Raw genomic sequence first — 25535 nt, 5'->3', positions numbered from 1 at the left:
TTGCATGAAAGCTCCTTCATTAAAACTTAGTGTTGATCACAAAGATAGTATCTTAATGAATTTTATAAAATCTTTTATATTTATCATACAATATTTATACATTTTGACAATATACCAATCTCAAACAATCAAAAGGCAGGGGGGGGGGGGGACAGGAAAAATAATTACTTTTGATATGTTTTGCTGAAATAACATCACAAAATCTCACCAGTCTTGCCAGAAATAAGCATTTTGAAAAAATAGACTGCATAAATAATGTATTCATTTGTCTTTTCTTGTGAAAATTAATGTGTTAATATCATGTAATAAGGACTCTGTTTATTTTGTTCAGATTCACCTGCAGTTCATTCTTAATGCAGTGTATAGCAATTCTTTAAAAAAAAAAAAAAAAAAAAAAAAATGAGATTTCAAATTTTGAGGTAATTTTTAAAAATATATGAACATATTTATTACACAAATCAAAAATATTTGTTACACAAATCAACATGCAATTATTACAATTAATCCACCCTTATGCATCTTCTTGCTTAATGATCAAAAGTTTGAAACTATCTCCATCATAGATCAGCTGCTTAGCAGATGTAACCCCCCACCACCACCACACACACTTTTTTTAAGATTATAAGTCTAAAATGAGATGATTCAATACAATCTTTAAACTATTTTTTCTTTGTATATAAGAACATGAAAAAAAGGGAAAGACAATTATTGACATACATGTAAGATCATAATTTTTTCCCAGTAAATGAATTTTCAGTTTCATTTGTTATGTTGGAAGTAATAATCCCAGAAGGATGTGCAAGTAAATAAACTCCTATATGAAATTTTTCGACATCATAATAGATAAATACTCAATTAAGATTCTTTTTATTAAAAATTTAGAATTGATATTTCCCATGTCTTTTTAGATTATGGAGGTCTATTTAAAAACATGCATTTTAAACGTAAAATCTGTGTTGCAAAAATATAATAAAGCAATGTTTGTATGTCTTTCAAGGGACCAAGATAAAATGGAATGATGCATAACTGAAATCTTAATTAACAAATTCATTATTATAGACTTAATGGAAATTCAGTTAACTTTTAAAATCTTTTAAAGGTACCTTTCATATATTTCTACATAGCACATTTCTTGTTTTATAAGATTTGAGTGCATTTATAAGCATTTATTTAAAAGTTCTTTAATCATTGTCTGTCATGATGATTGCAAGCATAAAGTACAGCATTATAAAGCAAATTAAATTCATTAATTTTTTTTTTTAAAATCTTTAGAGTATTAACAAACAAAATATATTCGATGTATTTATAAAGGAAGGTAAAATAATTTTTTAACATTCTTTTTCATTATTTTTAAACTATCACTAGATAATTCGTTCTTTTAACTCATCAATGTGATTACTTTTGAAGTCATCATATTGGCATCTCAGTTCATACACTACTTAAAAACAGTTTTCGCTCTCAGTCTTCTTTTTAAAAATGACATGTAATCAAAGCTTTGCTTCATATAAATGAAATAAATTATCATTACAATGGTTACAAATGAACCTGGACATGATAAAATAACATATGAAAAATGTAATCAAAGTTTCATTATAGAAGCATATTAATGGTTAATATATTACAAAATTATACAATAAATTTAGTTATAAGACTGAGACCCTGATTTTTTTTTTAAATCTATAGACATTCAAACTACTGAACTGAATATTTTTCAAATCTTCATTATTATAACAATTCATAAATATTATAATACTAAGGATAATTTCAGTGATAGCTTCATGAGAATGAATTAAAACAGTTAATTTTCATTTTATTAAAAACTATATTTCCATCATACATGCCCACAGTTGCAAAAACAACATGGTGCTGCCCAAGATTTGTTTAGTAAATTAGATTTAAAAATAGACAGATGTTTAAATAAGATTCAGTTATCACATTGATTTTGAAATATGTTTCTTCTAATTCATATATTTTGAAATATTTTATTATTTAAAAATTGATTCAAAACATATCCATTTGTTTTTAACAGTCAATGAAGATTAAAACTCGCTGCTGAAAAAGGCTTTCATATTCCATGCTGTAAACACGTGCTTAGATCGTCACTTACAATTAATAACTAATTTTTTACAATTACTAATAATTATTAACAACTATAAAAAAATGAGCTTTTTGAAGTTTTTAATCATCATTTGGAGCAGTCTAGAATAATCAAGAAACAGCAGGATATTAAAAATCTTTGGACCAACAGATTTTCTCATTTTAATTAAAAACAATTAGATAATGCACAAATCTTTTATATTTAAAATTACAAAAAGTAAGTTTTTGAGCATATTTTGTATTATTGTTTAATATAAAAAGATTTTATGTATTAAAAATAATATATGCATTTAGAAAGTGCTTGTTTATAGACATATTAGAGCTCTAGAGAGTGTTACTGACATTAAATATATTTTTACCTTCTCTTGCATATCATTTACTCTCTACAGCTTTCAGAAGCTGAATTGATATATTATAACTTTAATCTTTGCAATAAATATTTTTTACACTATATCAAAAATACTGAAGGTTTAGTGAAGAGTTAGCAATAATCAATTAAATAAATAATATTTTATTTAAAAAAACATGAAAATAATTTCATCCCAAGCAGCACTGAGCATAACAGTTAGTATACTATATATAATAAATATTACAAAATCTTAGAAGCAGCTTATTTTTTACATTATTCAAAATCAACATACAGTTGCTTGTTTTCCCTTTCATGTTTCCCATTTGGGTACTTGTTTATTTTTATGTTTCCTACCAAGGAACTAGATATACTGCCAAGATGACTGAATTTATGTATAAGGCAGTTTGATGTATTCTGAAAATGGCCAAGTAAATCTAGCCATAAAAATAAACAGTACCTTATTTTAAAAAAAAAAAGCTAAACGTGTCAGACTTATGAAGCGTCAAATTATACATGAACAACTATATATAATTCATGTGAAGCACAAATCAATATATGAATTGGTGTTTTCATTTTGCAAGTACAGTAAAGAAAACTTCACTCAAAATCGTTTAAATTAAACTTTTATTATAATTACTTGAGAAATAACAATGAAAGAACTTAAATCCAGGTGCTTAAAATCAATGATATCATAGTAGTAAGAAATTTATTCTTTGGTTGAATTATAAAAAAATTAAAGTATTTATGATTTTAACACTATCTTAGTTTAAGTAACAGCAATTCAATAAGATTTTAAGGAGAATCTGCTTGATAATGATTTAGTATATTTAGTAAGAATCACAAAACTATTAACTTTAATATATTTTAAAGGATAATTATTCAAATGCTTTAGAGAAGAAATCTATAATTTTAGTAATTATTTATTTGTGCACCTAACTCGGCAAAAAAAAAAAAAAAAAAAAATTAGTGTACAGAGTAAAAACATACATAAAGTTAACTCTTTTGTAAACAATCAAAGATATATATCACACTCATGCTAATCTGAGCATTGTCTTCTTTCAAAAGTAGATTAATCTTGAAAAACAAATCAACAATCATAAAATAAAAATACTAAAACTCTCATTCCATTTTAATTACAATCTACTGCACAAATGTCCATCACTATGTACAAGAATCCATTCATAAGATCTCTATTGAATGTCCAATAAATATGGAGCTAGTTAAGATTTGAATAAATACACACTTTGCTATCTGTACAGGATTAGAGAAAATAGCTGAATCTGTCCACTATGTTGGAAATGTACAGGGTGAAGCTATGACACAAAATAGTCCCCCTTCTTGGACGGGATAGTCACTCGCAGACGAACCAACATGAAATGCAGTATTTACAATTTCCATCTATGCCCCTCCTGTAAAAGAAAAAACACAAATTAATAACAAGAATAGAATCAGATCTCCCAATCAACTGCAGAAATGAATGCAATTTCATAATTGTTTATGAAATTTTTCTCACAATACCTTTTGAATTTGAGATATGCATGAAGTTTATACTTAGTTTAAATTCTGACAATACTAGATGATTTCTATATATATATTTAAGCATTTTGCCAGAAAAAATAGGAAAATGCCTATTCTTTTCCCAAATTGTTAAAAAATTCGAGTAACCTTGTGATCAATAATAAAACTTGGCATGAAGCACAGTGTGATATAATAATACGTAGGATAAGGGAAGTAAACTCTTAATGGTTAGTGAGACACTATCTGTACCACTTGAATGGAAAAGGTTAGAACATGCATAAAATAAAATATGATCCAAAATTTTAATTGTTTATAAAATTATTATTTTTTTAAGTGCTCCATAAGAATTTTTATTTAAATTATACTAAATATCCAAGAATGATAACACTAATAATTCTATAATTAAAAAAAAAATGTTAAATTTCTGTTGACACTTGCAATATTATGAATTTATTAAATGAAACATTAATTTTTTCTTTTTATATATTGAAAGCGAAGAAGTCAAATGAAAAAAATTACCATTTCCTATAATGAATTTTAAAGGCTATGATATTGTGATAAGTACAAAGAAGGAAGAAAAATAAATAGTTTAAAGTTTATAGAAGTAAATAGTTTACAGTATAAAGTTTCTGAATAACCTATGAAACTTGTCCTTATGCAGGATTCAGATTAAAAAAAAAAAAAATAGTGAGAAAGCGAGATTTAAGACATTTAAAAAAGATTGTTAGGATAAATCAAAAACAGATGGGGATTTCAACAAAAGGAGAAGAATTGCTCCATTAATATCTAATTTCTGCAAATGGCATTTACACAATCAAAAATGATTCAGATTCAAATTAATGCACTATGAATTCTTCAAATGATGTTTGTTTAAAATCGAAAATATTATAAAATATAATAAATTTATTAAGATCTCAGTAAGTATTCAATAAAGTGTCAACAAAACAGGGTAGGAGTATATTATTCCTGATATTTTCTTAAATAAAATTAGATATTTTTACAAATATGTTTAGCATATTTATGCACTTTGTTGAATCTGTCTATTATTCTGATGGAATCTTCCTACCACTTTTTGGATCCTCATATTTTGTATGTAGGGAAGTTTTAAGTTTTCTTCCGTTGCACTTCATTGAGTCTTCTTACCTTGTCTTTTCAGTATGTTTCATTTCTTAATGAAGATCTGAAATTTGCAACATAATAATCTTTAAATTACTGACAAGAAATATTATAATATGTTCATTAATTGAATCAGGAACAAATGAAAAAAATGTCCATCTATTAAAAAAATGGCATCAAATATAATTTTAATAAAAATTCAAAATCTTAATTTTTCTTTTTGCTTGATTTTTTTTAGCCCAAAATTCACAAAAATTCGAAGTTTTTATGAATTGGTTTGGAAGAATCATTAAGTTTCTTTAATGAAATATTACCAACCAATTTTATTAAATAATTAAAGCACCATATTTAAAAAAAATCATAAAATTGTGGTTTTCAAAACACAGTTGTTATAAAATAAATAACTTTCAGCAATTGCAAATTAATGGATTTATTGGAGAGTAACATTTAAATTTCATCATTATGTCAAATAAAGTCTGTTATTTCTTTTTGTGTTATGCTTAAGAAGTCAATACATATTCCCAACTCCTAAAAATTTTTCAACTACATACATCACTCTTTAGCCAGATTTTAAAGTGAAAATGCCATCATTTTGATTTTTAATAAGTTTAAATGTTTAATAATTAGTAATTATTGCGGTGAAATAGAACCGACTAGAATATTTTCCCCTTGATTTTCTTATATGCTTACCCAACATGCTATATTTAATGAGCAGTGTTGCAGTATGGCAAAGAAAAATGAGTTGGCATATCAAATATTTTCAGCTTGATTGAGTGGCCCCAAAATATAATTCAATCTACAATTTCGGTTTAAAATGAGAGACCAAATGTGATTTATCTAATTTTCGAATTATCAAGCCCGTATGCTAACAAATAGACAATTTTTTGATGAAGGTAGTTCAAAATTAGATATAGATCTACAATTTTGGCATTTTCAAATTATGGCCTTTGCATACACAACAGGCAGAGCAACAGAAAGTTGCCTTTTCATAAATTTGGTACAAAATCTGACACATACAGTTTAATCATACATACAAATATACTGATCTACACACTTCTGCAAATAAATCAAAATGACAAATCTCATTAATCTAGCTAAATGCATTGCAACAATAACAAATCTAAACATTCAAGACAAACCAAGATACAGACACTTCTTTGCAGACTTCATCCATTGTTTGGTATAGAAAATAAATTTTGATATAAAGAATATGCATCAAGTTGATTAATTTAGCTAATGTTGTTTTTGAATTATTGTATAAACAAACAGATACGAAAATCTCAAGGTCAAAATTTTGACAATTAAGATACTTTTCCTTCATACAGAGTAAAAATGGATGCAACTAAAGCTTAGATTATGGAGTTTTGAGCACAAATTAAATATGTTGCTAAGCCTATTTTAGCATCCTTTCCATATAACCCTTGATATCTGATTTCTTTGATATGCAGGCAACTAGAGATATATGTAAGATTGTGACAACAAAAGACGCATTTAAAAGAATTATTTTGTGATCTCCAGATTAAAATTTATTAAGAGAAAGTACTTTTTTTAAATGTTTATCAGTCAACAAATTATTTTGTCAATTAAAAGTGACTAATGTGGCCTGACTAAAAAATACAAAATTAGTCACTGATGAGGCATGAAATAAAATTATATTGTCAGTTACTGGTGCCTAATAAAATATGGTCAATGATAGTCATCAGCATTATGCTTAATGCATTAAACATGCAGGAAAAGGTAAATGAATTAAACATAACTATTAAGGTAAATGATTATACTTAAATATGTTAGAAGCTAGGTTGTATGTAAATGTACTATATGATTATAATTAAAGATTAGTTAATAATGCAAATAAAGGGCTGCAAGGTAAAATCTTTTATCATAAATTGAATCATATCTTGATAAACAAAATTTAATTCTTATTTGGTGTTTTGAAAATCAGTAAAAATGCTTACTCCATTTTACTCCTGGTCAGAATCTCCATCACTTGAATAGACCTGAGTGTGAGATTCTGGGGAGGAGTGATGGATAGTAGGCCGCCGCATAAGGCCTCGGTAGAAAGCCAGCCACTCTTCAATCATTTGTGCCACAAGATAAGGTCGCTTCAGGATCTTCTGTTGTGCCACCAAAATACCACCCTCAGTCACACAACAGTCAAGCCACTGCTTCATGATTTCTTCTTCACGTCCCAACTGAATATAAAAATGTTAATAAAATTAAATTTTAATTTTTAAAATTAAGTTATCTGATTATAAAATCGTCAAGTAAGCAAGTTTAAGAAATTAATTCCTACTTGAACTAAGAAAAAGAAATAAATTTCAAGTAACAAGAAATGTAAGTAAAACTCTCAAAATTTCAAAATTAAGAAGTAACATCTCAATCTGTAACATTTATTATAGGTTGAAATACTTTGTTAGTCTATTTTTTAACATCTGTAATAGAAATTTTTTTATAATAAGCATATTTTTTTATCATGTTGGGAAACAGAACTTTCTAAACTGTAGGTCAAGAGCAAGAACAAAAAATAACCAGTTTTATGAACATATTACATTTTTGCAACGAGAAGGCTTTAAAAAGAAATGTAATTTTTTTTTATCAAAAATATACCAGTTAAAAAATAGAGATAAAATAGCAAAATAGTACATAATAATACATCAGAAAATATAAGATTCAAAGAATTGTTTCCACTAAATTCAGTTTTAATCAAGGATCTATCAATAAATTCAGAACTGCTAAAGAGAGGAAGAATTGATGCAAAACATTGCTAACAAACAGGAGGTTATTATTATTACTGTAGATTCAAGTTAAAGTTTAGAATTTATTTAAATTTCACAAATTTAATTTTAAATCCAGATTTCTTCATTTAAATTTATTCCAATTTTAATAAAGAGCCACACATAAAATAAAATTTCTTTTACATTATAAAATTGTTCTCCAAGAAGGAATAATATCTATTTGACATGAGAAAGAAATACTATCACCAAAATTCTAGCAGGTTAAAAGTGATTAGCTTTTATATTAAAAATAAAATAAAAGTTATGCAGAAGTGCTTTTGCTTCATAATAATGATTATTTCTATTGGAAAATAAGAAAACTTTATTTTTGATTAGAATTCAGGAAGTTTTTGCAAATTCAAAAAAAAAAAAAAAAAAAAAAAAAACCCGTTGGTCTTGATGAAATTTGAGACTTTTATTTCAGAAAAAATTTTTTGCTACCATTCAAATCATTAGCACTCTAATAGAACGCTCGAATCAAGATAATTACCTCCTCCTGAGTCAAGAAATGCACCGGAAGTCTTTGATGATCCATTGTCATTAAAGGTAAAAATATCACTCTAAGATCATCTCCTGTCCGGGTATTGGCGCCAGCTCCCAGTGTATCCTCTGAATCTGGCTCCATAGCAACAAGTGCTGTAAAGTGGCCTCTTGTATAACCCAGAGCAATAGGAGACTTCCAGCAAAACGTTGGCTCCCACAGCAAAGGTAAGTAGATTCCTGAAATTGAAATCAAAATTAATGAATTACTTTAAGCAATCAGAAATGAAATTGCCACAACTTTGAATACATAGATTTATAACATTTAATTATTCTAATATGGAATAATATGAAGGAAATATAACTTATTTAAGAGAATAAAGACAAAATAAACATGATAAGCATGCAATTAGGCATGGACAGCAATAATCTAATGTATTAACATTAAATTATTGCTCGGATAATTAACTTATTATAACTATACAAGTAATAAAGTTACATTGCATCTGATAAAATGCTAGATAAAACAGTTATTTCATAGAAAAGAGAATAAATATACAGTGTTTAAAAATAGAAAAAATATTATGGTTCAATCTATAACTTATCTGCACATAAATTAGATACCCAGTACCATTCCTTATTTTCTCTAAAAAATATAACTTTTCCTCGATTTCAATTTTCTAAAAAGTTTCAAAAAATGATTTTTGAATAATGCAAATATATGCTTTTTAATTAAATAAATAATCAATTTATTAATTTAAAAATCATTTTAAGGCATACTTTTTTGAAAAAAAAAAAAAAATATTTTTCTCAGCTTCAAAAATTTACTTACAATATAAGTACATGTATATTATAGATTCAATGTGCACATGCACACACATCTATTGTTAACTATAATCAATTTTCAAATATTCTGAATTTATGGACACTAGATGATCTTTCTCAGCTATACAAAAATGATACTAAAAATGCAGATTTCCCATGTAGACAGATTATAAGAATGTTAGTGTCATAGGAAGTTTGGATAAAATAATAGAATATATTTATATACAACTAATGAAATTAACATTATAACAGATTGACTCCTTTTAATAGTATGCCATTATATTTAGCAAAACACATACACACAAACAACAACAAAAATAAACGCCAACTTAAATATAAGGCTGTTATATAATATTTCTTTAATATATAAAAATATTAAAGAATCATACCAAATAACTTTTTTTAATTATTCAGTTATAAATTGTACTTTTTTAAATTAAAAAAACATTAGTCTTGAAATTTTTCTAGTAAAATTTATGTGCCATAAATCACTTTATAAAGCAGTAAAAATAAATGCATCATCTGATCAGTCATAATCTCTACCTTCAAATCTTGCATAGCCAAGGGCTTCTCCCCTGAAGCTTTTGACATATTTGACACCATAAACAATAATGGGTCTTCGTAATATGTGTGCCAAAGTAAAGATGTGCATTTGTTCAAGAGCTGAGCCAGGCTGGGAGGCCAGGGATAATAACATAGCCCAATCTTCTTGCCACTGGGTGTCATCGAGGGTGAACTGAAGAAGATTTGCTTGGAGAGTCTCTGCTTCTTTCCACCGGGGATATAACCTGTAACAAAAAAATTCCCCTTGTAACAATTTTATGACCTATCTTTAAAAATATTTATGAAAGCAGACAATATGAATTTATTTAAAAAAAGATAGAATGACTTATTTTATCATAATTCTAAGAATACAATATTAAAAACTTTAATAGCTAATTCTCCTCAAGTTAATGTGGAATCAAGTAATAATCAAAATAATAGAATATTCTCCATTAGAAAATTATTTTTTGTTGAATTTTGGATTTTAGAAGTAGTCTTGGCTTCTGCAACAAATGATCCCAAATTGGAAATTTAATTCCATCAAAAAGCCTGTTGCGGATATTACATTCTTAAGGAACAAACATCTACCCAGTTATGGGAGTTAAGACAGAAGAGATTCATCATCGAATCATGGTTCAAAAGAGTTCCATCCTAATTTAGCCAAGCATAACTTCCAACTGTCATGTTTAATTAATTGAGCTAAACTAATTAAGCAGAATTTGATTAATCATTATTAACTACCATTTCAAAATAGGAAAATATATTATTGAAAGCAAAACAATGTATTATTAATAGACATTTAATTTTATGATGCATCATAAAGAAATATTTGTACTTACACTGCAGCTGCCTCACATAAACTTTCTCCCAAAGCGCGCCTGAGTGTGTTGTCTCGATCAAATACGCCCCATGTTGCTTGGAGAGCAGAATCTAGAAGACAGTCACCTGCACTTCGATTCCAAAGAGCATATAATCTTGAACCCAAGCGTTCTGTAAGTTCTAAGCTCCAATTGATAATGGGTGATTCTTCTTCCAATTCTGAACGTATAAAGAATTTTAAAAAGTCCATTTATAGTAATACTGAGTAACAGCTCTTGTATATATAATAAACTAATATAATCTCTCTCTTGTAATATAGTAAGCAAATCTGGTTAAAAAAATTAATCAAAATACTACATGTGATAAAAAAATCAAATAAGAAGTCTATCAACTATAAAAAAAATTAAGAATGATACTATGCATTTTATAAAAAGAAAGCAAAATACACTCTCAAAGTCACCCTGATTTTTTTTTTATTTCATATAATTTCACTCCTTTAATAATTCAACATAAGGAAGAAAGATCTTAAAATTCAAGTAAATAGAATTAATTATATGTATTTGCATATTTAAAGAACTTTATATATATATATATATATATATATATATATATATATATATATATATATATATATATATATATATATATATATATATATATATATATATCACCTAAGATTTCAATAAGATTTATACTATAAACAAGTTGTGTTTCATTTTTTATCCAATGATAAAAAAAAATAAATTAACATCCCTTTCATGTAATAAAATATACCTTTGATATATCATTAAGATAATTTAGTAACAGCATAGATTAAAAAGCATATTCACAGAGAAAACAAACAAGACTTTTATACATTCATTACTATACCTTTCTGAGCATCACGATCAAGAAGATCATCAAATAATTTTTCTTGTACTATAGGATTGAAGTCTTCAATTTCTGAATAAAAGAATTAAATTTGAAATGAATATAAATTAAAATTCAGAAATCCATATTTGTTTTCATAAAAACAATTTAACAATATTACCAGCGGGCAGGGAAAAAGTAACACATTCTGTCACAAAGTAACAAGGAAATTCTCCTCTTCTTTGCTTCAAGGAAGCCGCTATCATGTGGCGAATGTCTGAGGCTAATGTCCGACTTATATCTGCTGGAACTCTCTTAGCAGCTGGTCTTGTCATTTCGGTATGAGATAATAACAATGTCAACAGATCTTCACGCTGTACATGGGGGAAAAAAAATAATCTAAATTATATTTTCTTAAATAGGTGAAACTAAAAAAAGATATAGTTATGATGAATTTTAATTCAAAAAAAATTCCAATGTATAATTTTTATTTCAATGAAAATTTATAGTTTTACTTAAGATTTATATCAGTTATAGATATCTAGCAAAATAATTAAATTTACATTAGATCTAATATGAAATCAATGGCAGATTTCAAACCAAACAACTATCAATAAACAATAATAATTATCAATAATATTCAAATAATTATCAATTAATATTCAAATTTTATGAGCTGTAAAATATAAGGGTAAAATAAATTGAAAGTATTAGAAAATGTTAGGTAATATTAATACTTTGTTTAAAAAAATATTAGAAAATATTAGGTTACATGATCACTTAATCAAATATAATTATATCTATCCAGGTTATTATCTGTTTCATTTCACTTCATAATTGCACTATTTATAAGCACTCAAATATAAATCTTAGCTTAAATATACAGAACATACAGAGAAAATATAATATTGTTACTAAATTATGTTAATATAATATACATAGAAAATATTAACATAATTTTCATAAAGCTACTAAAAAATACTAACCTAAAGTATATCATCAGTATATTAATTCAATAAAATAATGTGTTGAATTATGGAGCTAAATTGGTCAGTTTATTAAAAGAGATAACATGTACTACCCAGGACTGCAAAATGTTTTAACCTATCAATGAATGAAACAGAAGTAAGCATGAGTAGATTACCTATTACTATTTTCTCATTGTGATAGCTGATGACCTAACTTAATACTTCCACTAAAGTGGAAAGTCATTTATAGAAATAAAATACTGATTTCAGTTTGATTTGTACATTGAAGTAAACAAATAATGAAATTCTACAATAATATTCAAAATAAGACATGTAAAAAGCGTCTATAATATTTCTTAAAATGCCATCCTTTTTATAACAATAATTATTCCACAAAACAATATTTAACAAACACAAATTTGACCCAGAGCTAAAATATTTGGCACAGATACACTTTGGAGGGTGTGAATGTGCACTTCATCAATTTTTGAAATTTTAATTAATTAAAAAAATAAGCCATGATTTGATTATTATTGTGATGGTAGTTTATGGGATAATACTAATACCACAAAAATGATTTTTGCATCATTTTAAAATCTAAAATCTTTTCAATGATGCCAATTTGGTTTCATTAAAATTCTTTATTCTAGATTTAATTAACTTATATTTATATTTTTAAGTATTTCACAACAATATTTTCAATGCTGTGAATGAAACCAAAAGCATTTTCACTGTTTCATCAGATATTTGATTGCATGATTTTCTCCCAATACTGAAAGCTAAAGATGGATTCTGTTTTAATATCTATGTAGGGTCAATAGGATAAATAAAAAATAAAAATAAAAAAATGAAAATACAATACTACTATATTTAGAAGAGAGATGAAATGGACATAATAGTGCTATGATATGATGGAAATGGTCATATATATAAAAGTTCATATGCATAATAAACTAAACATTCATAAGACTATTAAAATAATACAGCTTCAATGTCTGAATATTAGGCAGAATCATGAAATGAAGTTTTATCTAAATGAGTTAAGTGAAATTAAAAATGTAATCAATATAGCCAGCTGGCCAATAAAAATGACTAGTCTGATAATAATTAAGCAAGCTGTGAGGGTGTGTATCTGTTATGACACTACTGAAAAGACTGTTGGATCAAGAATCCCCAAAGTGGCACAACTTACTTTGGAAAGTTGAAAAGAACATATTTGATTTTAAAAAATATCATTAATAAAACTAATAAAAAATATTATAATGTTAAATTAATAAAAAGTTATACAGTATTTTGGAATTTTGAGGGAATAAGGTTGGAAAATATTGTTGCTTGAAAATAATTTTTATCACATCTTCCAATTCCAGAGTTTCTAATCTAAATGAGCAAATTTAGTTGCAATCACAATGCTATAAAAATTAAGTAATTTTAATTTACTTATAATTTGCTATAATACATTACACTATCATCATGATATTCAAGTTTTTTTAATTGCTAATGTAAATATTTAATAGCTCATTTTTCTTCTATTGATAAAAGCTAAGCAATGAAGATACTATCTATGTAATGTAAATTCAAAAGATTTCCTTGTTGTATTGATTATTGATTTCCATTATTGAATTTCTATTGATTATTGATAAACAAAACAACTTGAATATTTAATAAATAATGGAATACATTTGGTAATACATGCAGTCTTGTTCTGAATTATTCTGTTTCCTTGTATTTTTTTAACAACAATATTTCAATCCAATTAAAGATTTTGGAATTGATCTTTAATCCTTTCAATTTTTAAATTTAAGCTCACTTCTTCTAATTAAGGTTAAATGTCAAATATAATTATGTTAAAAAATCCTTTGTTCAGAGAATCATGAAGACCATACTTTATTGGAATTAAACATAATCAATATAATTAATGAGCAGGTTGATCAGCAAATGTAGTTAATATAGCTAAAATGACAACTTTGTAGAAGTGAATTACTTATTGCAAGTGTTGTTGTAACAAAGATTTTTTCTTTTAAATTCATTAATTTAAAATGGACTTTTAAACGAAAATCTTTAAAAAAATAGTCATATACAAATTTTATGTGGCTTCTTTTTCAATTGAAAACAATTAGGAAACATTAATAGTATTTCGAGGGACACAATTAGACAACATTAATAATATTTTGAAGAACACAAATAATTAGAAAATACTCAATTTCAACTGGAAAATCCAAAAGCAAAATATTAGCTTGAGATAATATAGCAAAAGCTTAATAAAGCATATTGAGAGATAATATAAATTTGTTTAAAACTGTTTTCTTAAAATCTATCAATTTAGAGAGGTTATTATACAAATCTGTAAATGTTAAATTTCTCATCTTTTCTAAGAAATGACCAAAATAGAAACATCAAACTACTTTGTGGCATATAAGTTCAGAGAGAAGGAGATGTTATCTGATCAGGATTCAAAATTATAAATTTCTTTTCAAAACAGACTTAAAGTGGCTTCAAAGGTAAATTAAACCTAATTAAGCTAAACAATATGCAGATGTTAAGATAAACTGAATAAATATGAAGTGCAGAAAGCAAAATCAATGATACCTGAAATCGAATTGCTAAATGCACGAGAGTGTATCCAGCATCAAATGCAGAAGGTCTTTTAAGCAAAGCAACTTCATTTGCATTCAGCTGCCTACCAGGATCCCCACCCACAGATAAATATTCAATCACAGGCTCTGCATCACCATCTACAACTCCTATGCAAGCATTTAACCAAGTCCAATCCACTTCACGATTGTTTCGTCTTGAATTTCTGAGACGGCATTCTTCTATGTAGTTATTAGGAGTTCTGGAAATATCACTAGCACATGCTAAAGGTGTTGATACCTAGAAAACAGAAATGAATAAGATGGACAGCATTTTTCAAACATTTCTATTTGTTAATAATTAATCAGAGAAATAAATTAGTATCATTGCACTAATTATATAGAATATTTATTCCATATGGCCAAATAGTTAATTTTAAAGCATTAAAGACAGACAAATATTTCAAAATAAAAAAATGTTATAAATTTTATAATTATAAATTATAATTTATATATTTTATAAAATTTTTATGCTATTTGAGTAAATAAATGTACAGCTAAAAATTACAAGATCTGTATTTTTATATTGTCTTTAATTCTATTAGTGATACTCATGAAAATAATCTTGACATATTCATTTGGAACAAACAAATATAAAAAAAAAATCCTGTGATCCTATAAATTTTTATTTTGTGAACATAGCTGACCAGTTTATGAAGCTTGAATGCCATTATTTCAGGACAAGTAACAGATGCCCTGAAAAGATGGTGTCTATTGATTAGGAAAACTCCTTCAAGGCAGCCACTGAAATATATAATATGCAGTATGAATGCATAATATTGTGATTACTATCTTCTGATAAAGCCATCTTATAGGCTACAGTTTGCTAATTTATGCCTTAACTTTTCAATATGAATTTCCATCATTACTCAGTATACTTTTTTAATCCGTAGCAAAACTGTCGGTGGCAAACCTTTTTATAGCTGACATTACCTTATAGCTTGGAATTTTTCACATCCCTTATGTCCAAAAGCAAAGTTTTTAACTCTTCGAGAAAAGAAAAACAATGTTTTTCTGTAAATAATCAATAGAAATGTTCTACTTTAATCCTTTTCATTTACTTCTACAATATAGCATTTTGAAATTCTTAGTACAAAGCAAAAGATTGAATATGCAATATGAACATCTTTCTACTGACAAATAGGATTCAAAACTTAATACATACAATTCTGATTCACATATTAAAATTCAGGCATCTAAATTATTGCAATTTTTTTGCTAATAAATTTACATGCATGTTATGAAATCACTGATTTTGACTCATTTACAATTTTGGATACCAACCCACACACCAAATTTCAACTCTAAAGATGACTACTGAGTTCACATGGACATGAGCAGTCAAAATTTTTGTTGACAAATTTTATCCAAAATTTGATAAAAATCAAAAAATTTTGTTATTACAATATTCTATCTTTTCTTTCATTGTATTTTAGAATTATAATAGTCATGAACAGAAAAGAGAATTCTAAATATGTGTTTTTCACTCTATAGAGATTATAATTATTCTATTTGTCTTTGTCTTTGGCTGACAATGATGATTGATGGTTAATAGTTCTAGCTAAGCTGATTTTTAGATTACTTACATATATAATAGATGAATTAGGAAAACTGACATATATTGTTCCATTTATCAAAAATCAGTTTATTTAAAAACTAGACATCTTTAGTGACAAGCTGGTTCTTACGGGATATTGGTTGTATCTTATTTCAGATAAATCGAATAATACCAATATATTTTCACATCAAAGATTTCACAAAGTTGTCAGGGATTATATCCATGTTATTTCAATTATCTAGCATATGTTCCATTTATTGTGTAAATGAACCTTTCAAATGGAGATTAGTTCTATATCATATTGTTATAAAAAATATACATATACAGCTAGCTCCCTATTTATTAAATTTCGTGACATTGTAAATTCATCTTTTCTTTCTAAACTACATAGATATGAAACAATCTTTCTTCTCAGCTTTCAAAGACAAAAAAAAAAAAAACCCCACAAGATTAAATATTTGATGAAATAATGAAAGCAGTTTTAATTTCGGATCATCAGCGTAATCTATTGTTGGAAATTAGGCAAATAAATTAATAAAAATTCTCACATTTCAAAAGAATGCACAATTATTAAATTGGTGTCATTAAAAAGACAATTTTTTAAATTTTCAAATTGCATAACATTTATTTGTGTGCAATAATATTTTCAGAAATTATTTCAGAAAAATGACAAAGCCCAGCTTATTTCTTAATTAATTTCTGTCCAGCTCATTTCTTTAATTAAAAAAAAAAAAAAATTGCACCAAAGTACACATTTCCATTCTCCAAGTTATATATGTGCCAAATGACAATGATATATTATCGGAAGGGAATTGTAATGGTTATTTGATCTTTTTTTCCAACATAATTCTAATGAGATTAGATGAATGACGCATCTGAGTTTAATTTTAACAAAATGTATATTATACTACAAGAGGTTAAAGATATTATTTTGCTCCAATGTTTGTTTTTTTTTGCAAATTTTTATTTTATGGTTTTTATTATATCAAGAGAAAATTTTTACTCACAGGCACGAAATAGAATATGTATTATTCTCAAAAATATATTAGTTATATTTCCTTTGAAATGTAAGGTATGAAATAAGCAATGGTTTATATTTTAATTTTATTTCTTATGAAATATGCATGTAAATATTGACAATCACCTGTATAAATTAGCTCTTAAAAGAATTGTAAACATAATAAATAAAATGAGATTAATAACAATAAAGAAATGAAAAATAGATCTGACTGCAAATTAATTTTGAAACAATTTATGAAAAAAGTGCAAAGCATATATTTCATTTACAGTTTAAGAATGAATACCTGAATTTCAGTCGTTTCCGATGGTAAATGATCATTCCTTCGTATAGTTAAACAATTAACAGAAGAATAGAGAGAACTTTGTACATCACATCGATTGACACGTTGCCGAGACCTGCTGTCATCATTTTCAGCTAGTGTCTGACAGGACTGATCCACTTTGGGACGAGGGGTGTGGCACAAAACACACTGAAAAAGAAATTATAAAATAAATTTTTCAGAGGCATTCAGAATAAAAATTTAAAATAACGAAGTGTAAAGTGTCATTGTCTGCTAAGAAGATATGAAAATGACTTTATATAAAAGGTACCAAATTTGGAATTCTTGTAATTCTGAAGTTAACAAAACAAAATGTTAAGGAGATATTTTTTTAAACTTTCAACTTTCATTTACTTTTTATATTTAAATTTTTGCATAATTTTGACAGTGCAATTCGCAGTTTGCTTAAGTAATAAAAACCAACCCATAAAAACAAATATAAAATCAAACAAAATTAATATTTTAGTAATACTTCCCTGTATACAATTACACAGAAATTTTAATAAAGTAATAAAATATTTTAAGCATAATTTTATAAAAATGCTTCATAAAAATTAATTAGGTTTTAAGCCACTTTCTTTGTTTATTTAGTTTTTTAATCCTGTATTTTCTATGTTAAAAATAATTTTCTTTTGAGGGGGTGAGGGTTAAAGGTGATACATAACAGTTACAATCCTTTTTAAAGATAAATTTGCTTAGTTAAAACTTGAAGATTTTATTTTCTTAGTTATTTTAGAGTAGTGAAAACATAGATTTCTCAATACATTAATCTATTAGTTAATATATATGATACTAATCTTTGATATGTACATTGATGTCACACATTTGAATTTGTGATTTTTTACTTTTTAATCTAATGAACAATTATCATTAAATGCACAAATGAATGATGACAGAACAATGAACTCACAAATCAATGATATGGAAGATCATTAATGATTAATATCCAGAGAAATGTATAAATCATTTTTATTATAATTAATTACAGATAAAAAATTAATTAAACTAATAAAAATACCATTAAACTTGTTTCAAAAATAGGAATCAATGGAGCAAATTAATTCTATTTTTAATTTGAGGAAAAACTGTATGTTGTGTTAAACCAGAAATCAATAAAAAGATAATTTTTTACATTATAAGGGAGTATAAAAATTGTGTTTATTTTCATTTCATTTTCGTTTTACTGATAAACTATTAAATTTTATCAAAATTCCAAATAGTTTTTGATTTAAAAATTAATGAAAATTTCGAACATTTATTTTACAGCACATATTTTGATTCTTTACTGTGTATTTCAGCTAAATTGTCTAAACATGTATTGCTTTAGTTTCAAGAATTGATCCTACAAAGTACTTTAAAAAAATCAGTAACTAATTTATTATCATTCCATAGATTTGTCTCCAATTATTTCAGCAAGTTGTTTTTAGTCTGTGATTGCTGTTAGATTTTATTTAAATACTTGTACACAATTTTTTTTCACAGATCAAATCAATAATCATTATTTACTCCAAGTTATAGAATGTCAAGATAATTTCAGATATGCAGAATTTTAAGATATTATAAAAGGATGTAATGATTTCACATAAAATATAAGTAAATAGTGTTTTTTTTATCTAGTTAATATCAGTTACCTTTGAAAGTCTATTCTATGAAATGTTTCAGGCACATGTAGATAATGGACCAGCAATGTAAGCAATGTATCAATATTCCGGTACCAAGTAAATATATTCACTGGCAACAGATAATAATTTAATGTAATCAAATTACTATTATTCATTAATGTAATTATTAACCTAATTCATTATTATAATTAATTACTAAATTCATTAATGGCCAATAAAATTTTTTAAGTAAATAGTGCTTAGAAATGTTACTTCTGAAGATATTCTATTGATATGAATAAAATTTCTATCCAATATACTTCATTGAAATTTGTTTAATTTAAGAATAATGTTTATCACTCTAGAATTCTATCATTAAATAAAAATTCCAGGCAGATTTTTCAATATTGATATGCCAACTAAAACAATTTGTTGCAAATGACTTTAATTATTTGAATTGCACAAGAAAAAAGAATATAATGTACGAAAATGAAGATTATTATAAAGCATTTGCATAGCATTAAACAGACTATTTTCATCTGTCAATCAACAATTTTCATTTGAAAACTGCTTTTAGTATATATGTATGGCACAAGATGAATTAAAATGAAGGTCCTTTTAAATACAAAGTTTTGCTGTGCAACAGGTAGTTTTGCAATTATTTGTAATATACATATTTCAAAAAAATCATTATATTCAATTTTAGAAAAAATTATCACAAATGTTGAATATATAGCCCTTTTGTCATATAACATATATCAAATCTGTAATGAAATTCTTGTCATATCTGTAGCATCCTCTGTTAAGGGGGTGCAATAAAAGTTATGATATAGACTTTCAAATAAGTATTTATTACAAGCACATACATTTATTCTATTCCAAAATAAAAATAAAAAGAGAAAAAAAAAGGGGGGGCAGAGATAAATGCTACAGAAAACTGAAAAATCAACTTTATAAAAGTCACAATATACGAAATGTAAATTGAACATCTACAATATTTGTATTCAAAGCTTACGCACATTACCTTATGAAGTATATACTTTTTACAAAAAATCTGTTGCAAAGGAAAACTTTGAAATCAAGGTTTTCATTTTGATCCAGTCTATTTATATACCCAAATGGTCATATACTTAAAGTTCAGATTTAATAGAAAGAAAACAGCCTACTTTAATAGACTTGGGCCAATTTTCATAAGTACACGTTGAACAAGTCCATTTGATTGAGCGACTCCAAGATTTATTTCTGTCATTGTAATAGTTGTCAGAGAGAACACATGCTGTGGTGGAATCTGTTGAAACATTGTTTGATTGATCATGTGAAGAAGTGTTATTTGAAGGCTCAGGTGGGGGGCTAGTTTTCCTTTTTGTGGCACATTGTGTACACTTGGTAGAACGGGGCCAGTTCATGTATGTGCATGTAGGGCATGACCATTTATTATGGGGGTTAGATGAAGCACTGCTACCTTGTGCTGCTGGTGGGCTGGAAGTTTCAGAAATAAGTGGAGCCATCTGTCAAAAAAGATAAACATTATAAAAAACAATAAAAAATGAAAAAAAAATCATTAACTTAACCCTCATTAATAAAATAAATTATTAATCAGCATTTCCTTAAAAAAATTTAAATAATGTAGACTAACTAACAGTGTATGAAGGTTCACGACTTTATTTAAATGTCCTAAAACTGTAAGGTATTAAAAAATCAATTTAATCCAACAATTACAAAATGCTGAATGAGCATTTGAATTCAGAATTTTTTTTCATTACACATCAGTTTAATGAACACCAGCAAAAAGCCACCTTTATAAGGCTTTTGATTTTAAATATATAAAAAGGCTTTTCAATTCTTATATTATAATTAGCATTCATAAATTAAAATAAAATAAAGATATATTCAAAATTTTCAAGATTCTGGAAAAGATTTCACAATTTGCAAATACAACTGTTTCCAAAATTTTAGTACACAAATTTCTTTTTAAAAAAATCTTTATAAAAACCCAATTGCTTCAAGAGAAAAAAAAATTAAAGACAAAGAAAAATAGAATATTGTGCTACAGAGATATTGACTTGGATGCAAGATTAGGAATTTAATACTTGTTTACTTTTAAAATAAGCAAGTTAAAAATGCTTAAATAAAAGTAAATTTAGTGAAAAAATTATTATTTATTGTTTTATAACAAACACAAACTTCATCAGGTTTATCACTTTTAACAAAAAGAAATTAACGAAGAATGCCAATTTAAGAATTATGATACATAGTTTAGACTGCTCAACATTATATAAAGACATACATGTATTTTCTTTTTTTCTTAAATAGAAATATAGTTATGTACCATGTATATGTCTTGTGGCTTGTCTTGAGTAATAATTTGTGATTGTTTCGGGGAACGACATATTGTACATTTAATAGATTTTGGCCAATTTTCGAAAGTACACATACTGCACGTCCATTTTGATTCATCTTGACTCATCGTATCACCTTGTCCAGATTGGTTCATTGATCAAGGACCCGCAGCTGAGAATCTGGAAACATAGGCATAATTAAGAATAAAGAAAAGAAAATCAAGAAAGGAGAAAAAATTATATTAATATACTTTAATCAATTGAATTCTAAATACGTTTTTGATGAAATAGAATAAAAGTACAACAATTTTATACCATTTATAAATTTAGGTTAAATAAATTCTACTAAAACTATTGGTGAAATAAATTTTAAGAATTTTCAATGGAATTAGGTTTGCAAAATGAAGAAAGTGCTTTCATTTAAATTAGATTATTAAATTATATCGATGGAGAAGAATTATTTAATTCAAATATTAAAAAATAATAATAACAAATGCATCATTTAATTTTTTTAAATATTTCATTATTTTTTAGTACATTTAATATGAATGAAAAAAATGTCCTTTCCTTCAAAAGACAGTCTCAAATGGTTTTGTTTATCAAAAAAAAAAAAAAACTAATATATAAGTACTATATCTTAAAAATTAGATTGGAAATATGCATTCCTAATAAAACTTAAAAAGTGTTAAACAATTAAATGCAGAAAATACATAATGCAGGCATTTAATATAGGTTATTGAAAAAAAATTCTTTTAGTATTAATGGCACTAAAAAAAAAAAAAAAAAAAAGTATGAGGAACTATAAAATCTGAAATTAAAATTGAACATGAAATATAGGAAAAGTTTACTATCTCATTTCAATAATTTTAAAACTCATTTTCTATAATTTTACCTAATATTTCTAAATATATATGTGAAGGAAATAATAGTTTTATGGTTAATAGACCTAATGAAAGAGAATAAATTAAGACAGAGAATAAATTCTTAAAAATGTTTCAATAGAATAATAAATGTAAAGGTTCACTTTTTAAATTAATTTCATTTGCAGTAACAAGTTCAATATAAAATTACCTTAAATACTGTAATAATGTGCAAGCAATGAAAGTTTAAGGGAAAAATTATGTATTGAAAATTTAATAAGGATTTAAAAATAAAATAACTCACTAAGATTCATGGTGAGAAATTAAGATCCATTTTAATTCAATTCTCTATCATCAGAAAATCTGAAATGAACAATAAGTTCATAATTTATAAGATAAAAATTATTTATAGTATTTAGTTTATCACAGTTTTTACACAAAGTTTCAGTCATAACATATAATGTATAATTTTATATAACAGAAAAAAAGCATCTATCAAAATATCTATAAAAAATTAAATAAGTAAATAAAAATAAAAAAGTATATATATATATATATATATATATATATATATATATATATATATATATATATACCATTTCAAAATTCCTTTAAATAAGGAACTGAAATTTCATAGATGAAAATTTTATAATTTTTCATTTATAATAACTTAATTGTTTTATACAACTGATACTAATTGAGGAGTTTAGCTATTATGCATTTAGAATAAAATAATGATTTATATAAAAAAAACTCTAGACAATTAAAATTAATTAGCAACAATAAAATCATAATTTTAATAAATTTCTATTTAAATAGTAATTTGAATATTTACTTTTTGAACAATAAACTTTATCTATCTATAAAAATGCTCTTTCAAAAAATATTCAGGAAATATTTCAGAATCATCTTTATTTCATTGCAAAGGATTCCAAAGATTGTCAGTAGGCATATATCAATCTTTTACTTATATGCTCTTGCTTAAACTAATAATTCATTTCTTGTCATGCATGGAAAAAAAAAAAAAAAAACCTTTCATAATAATATACTCAAAACTGTTGTCAAAAGTTTGAATGATACTCTGTAATTCTTCTTAAAGCTGAATGTAGAGAAACATTCAGCTTCTCTTTAGAGAAGTTTTCACAGTGAGCTTTGGCAGAAGTTTATGGTCCTTTTTATACTAAATCAATACACTAAATGCAAAACTTACTTCATAATGAAAAAATATTGAAAAATTTTAAAATCTAATAAATTTATTTAGTTTTTAAAAATTATTTAAATTAATTTTATACTCCCTTAGTTTTTAGTTTATAAAACATACATTTATAATAAATATTTCACTAATTTTGAAAATTAATTAAATGAACATCATTATATTTGATTCAAAACTATATTATATATAATTCAAACATACTGACTACACTTCTCTTCTTTTTCAGTTGGCTAAAAAATTAAAAACTCACCCATTTAAAACATAGGTATTTTTCAAAAAATGGAAATATATTTGCTAAAAAATGTATTTAAGACAATTAAGAATATCCTTTTATAATATATGTACAGAAACATTATTACTACATTATTTTAATTTCAATTTTTTGAAAATAATATTATAAATGTTGGTAGGTTTATTACATTGTTTTACAGTTAATAAATTATCAAGCATTCATATAATATAAAGAAGTTTACAAAAGCAAATAAAATACATGTAAAAAAAAGCAAAGGTGTTTGTTATATAACAATCAAAAAGATTAGTTTTAAAAAATTTAAGTCAAACTAAGATGATGAAATAGAAAAAAAAATTCTAATTATTAAAAAATAAAATTATAAAGATTAATATTTTCAATACTAATAGACGTTTCTTATAAAATTCAGCAATTTTTAAAAACAAATATTAATATAAACACAAAATTCAGTCCATCTGGCAAAATAATTAAAACAAAAAAAATATATATATCTTTCTGATACTAGTTTATCAGAATTAATTTAAACTTTGAAGCCCATTATATTGATATTAATTAAAATTTTGTAAATAAAATAAATTTCTTATATAGGAAATGTATACAACATTAAACCACACTCGTTTCAATCAAATATTATATTGAATTTAAATGCAATTTGTATATCCTTTTAAAAGCATAATTACTTTTGGCTTTAAAAAAAATTTACAAATGAGTCATCTTTTAATTACATTTCTTAAGAACGATAAAAGATGAGAATGAATTTTCCAACGTATCGAAGTGAAGCTTTATCTAGCCACTTAACGGTGAATCATTGAAGGATTTTTGAAAAAAAGAAAAAAATGAGAGAGACTTAAGAGTGGCAATAAACTCTCTACAAAAAGTTCGTAATAGTGAATGGAAAGATATTAATAGAATTTAAAAAAATATTTAAATATGCGCATTATCTCATAATTTGCAAGTTAATTTAATAGTAAACACTTATAAAAGTTAAGAATTAACAATCAATATATGAAATAAAAATTTATTAATGAAGATCATAATATTGCAAAAACTGTTTAGCAACACATCACAGTAACTTTAATTCAAAACATAAACAAAACAAAATCTGGGTATTAGGCTTATATAAACAAATATTATTTTACCAGATGCAACTTTGTTTTGAGGCTTGAAAGATTCGATAATCGAAGTTTTAAATACAACAGCTGTACATGCATCACACAGAAATATACGAAAAATATCACAGAAAAATAAAAGGAAATAATTTTTCAGTTGATTGCAAAATTAAGCTTATTCAATCCATTTATTTTCCAAGTCGCACAGCTTATAGCTAGTGTGACCTCACTTCCTTCAGATCCCAAGAAAAACAAATCATTATTTCGAAACCGAAAACAGTGAGACAATTATTAGCG

At 25.4% G+C, this 25535-nt stretch overlaps 1 protein-coding gene across 4 annotated transcripts; it reads right to left on the bottom strand.

Moving 5' to 3' along the window:
• Positions 1-3557: 3557 nt before the first annotated feature.
• Positions 3558-25479, bottom strand: LOC129965738 (ubiquitin thioesterase zranb1-B-like). 4 transcript variants are annotated; one of them, XR_008784235.1, is made up of 14 exons: positions 25269-25479; positions 22971-23029; positions 21797-21986; positions 20634-20975; positions 17831-18016; positions 14925-15209; positions 11552-11744; positions 11392-11463; positions 10542-10740; positions 9703-9947; positions 8345-8574; positions 7036-7272; positions 5031-5144; positions 3558-3855 (listed from the first exon to the last, which is right to left on the bottom strand). XR_008784235.1 is itself a non-coding variant. In XM_056079872.1 (14 exons), exons 3-12 carry the CDS (start codon positions 21959-21961, stop codon positions 7042-7044), a joined length of 2148 nt encoding a protein of 715 aa, XP_055935847.1. In that variant the 5' UTR covers positions 21962-21986; positions 22971-23029; positions 25269-25479; the 3' UTR covers positions 3558-3855; positions 5108-5144; positions 7036-7041. The 4 variants fall into 4 exon arrangements, 3 of the variants coding, with proteins under 3 accessions (XP_055935847.1, XP_055935846.1, XP_055935848.1); XM_056079872.1 differs by having other exon boundaries at positions 5108-5144; XM_056079871.1 differs by lacking the exon at positions 5031-5144.
• Positions 25480-25535: the final 56 nt, after the last annotated feature.

The sequence above is a fragment of the Argiope bruennichi genome, chromosome 4, assembly GCF_947563725.1.
Source record: "Argiope bruennichi chromosome 4, qqArgBrue1.1, whole genome shotgun sequence".
NCBI classification, from domain to species: Eukaryota; Metazoa; Arthropoda; class Arachnida; order Araneae; family Araneidae; genus Argiope; species Argiope bruennichi.
This window is presented reverse-complemented; position numbering and strand designations above follow the sequence as displayed.

Coding starts and splice junctions, on each gene's coding strand:
- LOC129965738 (XM_056079872.1), bottom strand. CDS start 21,961: ATGAACCAATCTGGACAAGGTGATACGATGAGTCAAGATGAATCAAAA. Junction 11,464..11,551: donor TACTTTTTCCCTGCCCGCTG/GTAATATTGTTA, acceptor TCTTTTATTCAG/AAATTGAAGACTTCAATCCT. Junction 10,741..11,391: donor TGATCGTGATGCTCAGAAAG/GTATAGTAATGA, acceptor TTATACGTTCAG/AATTGGAAGAAGAATCACCC.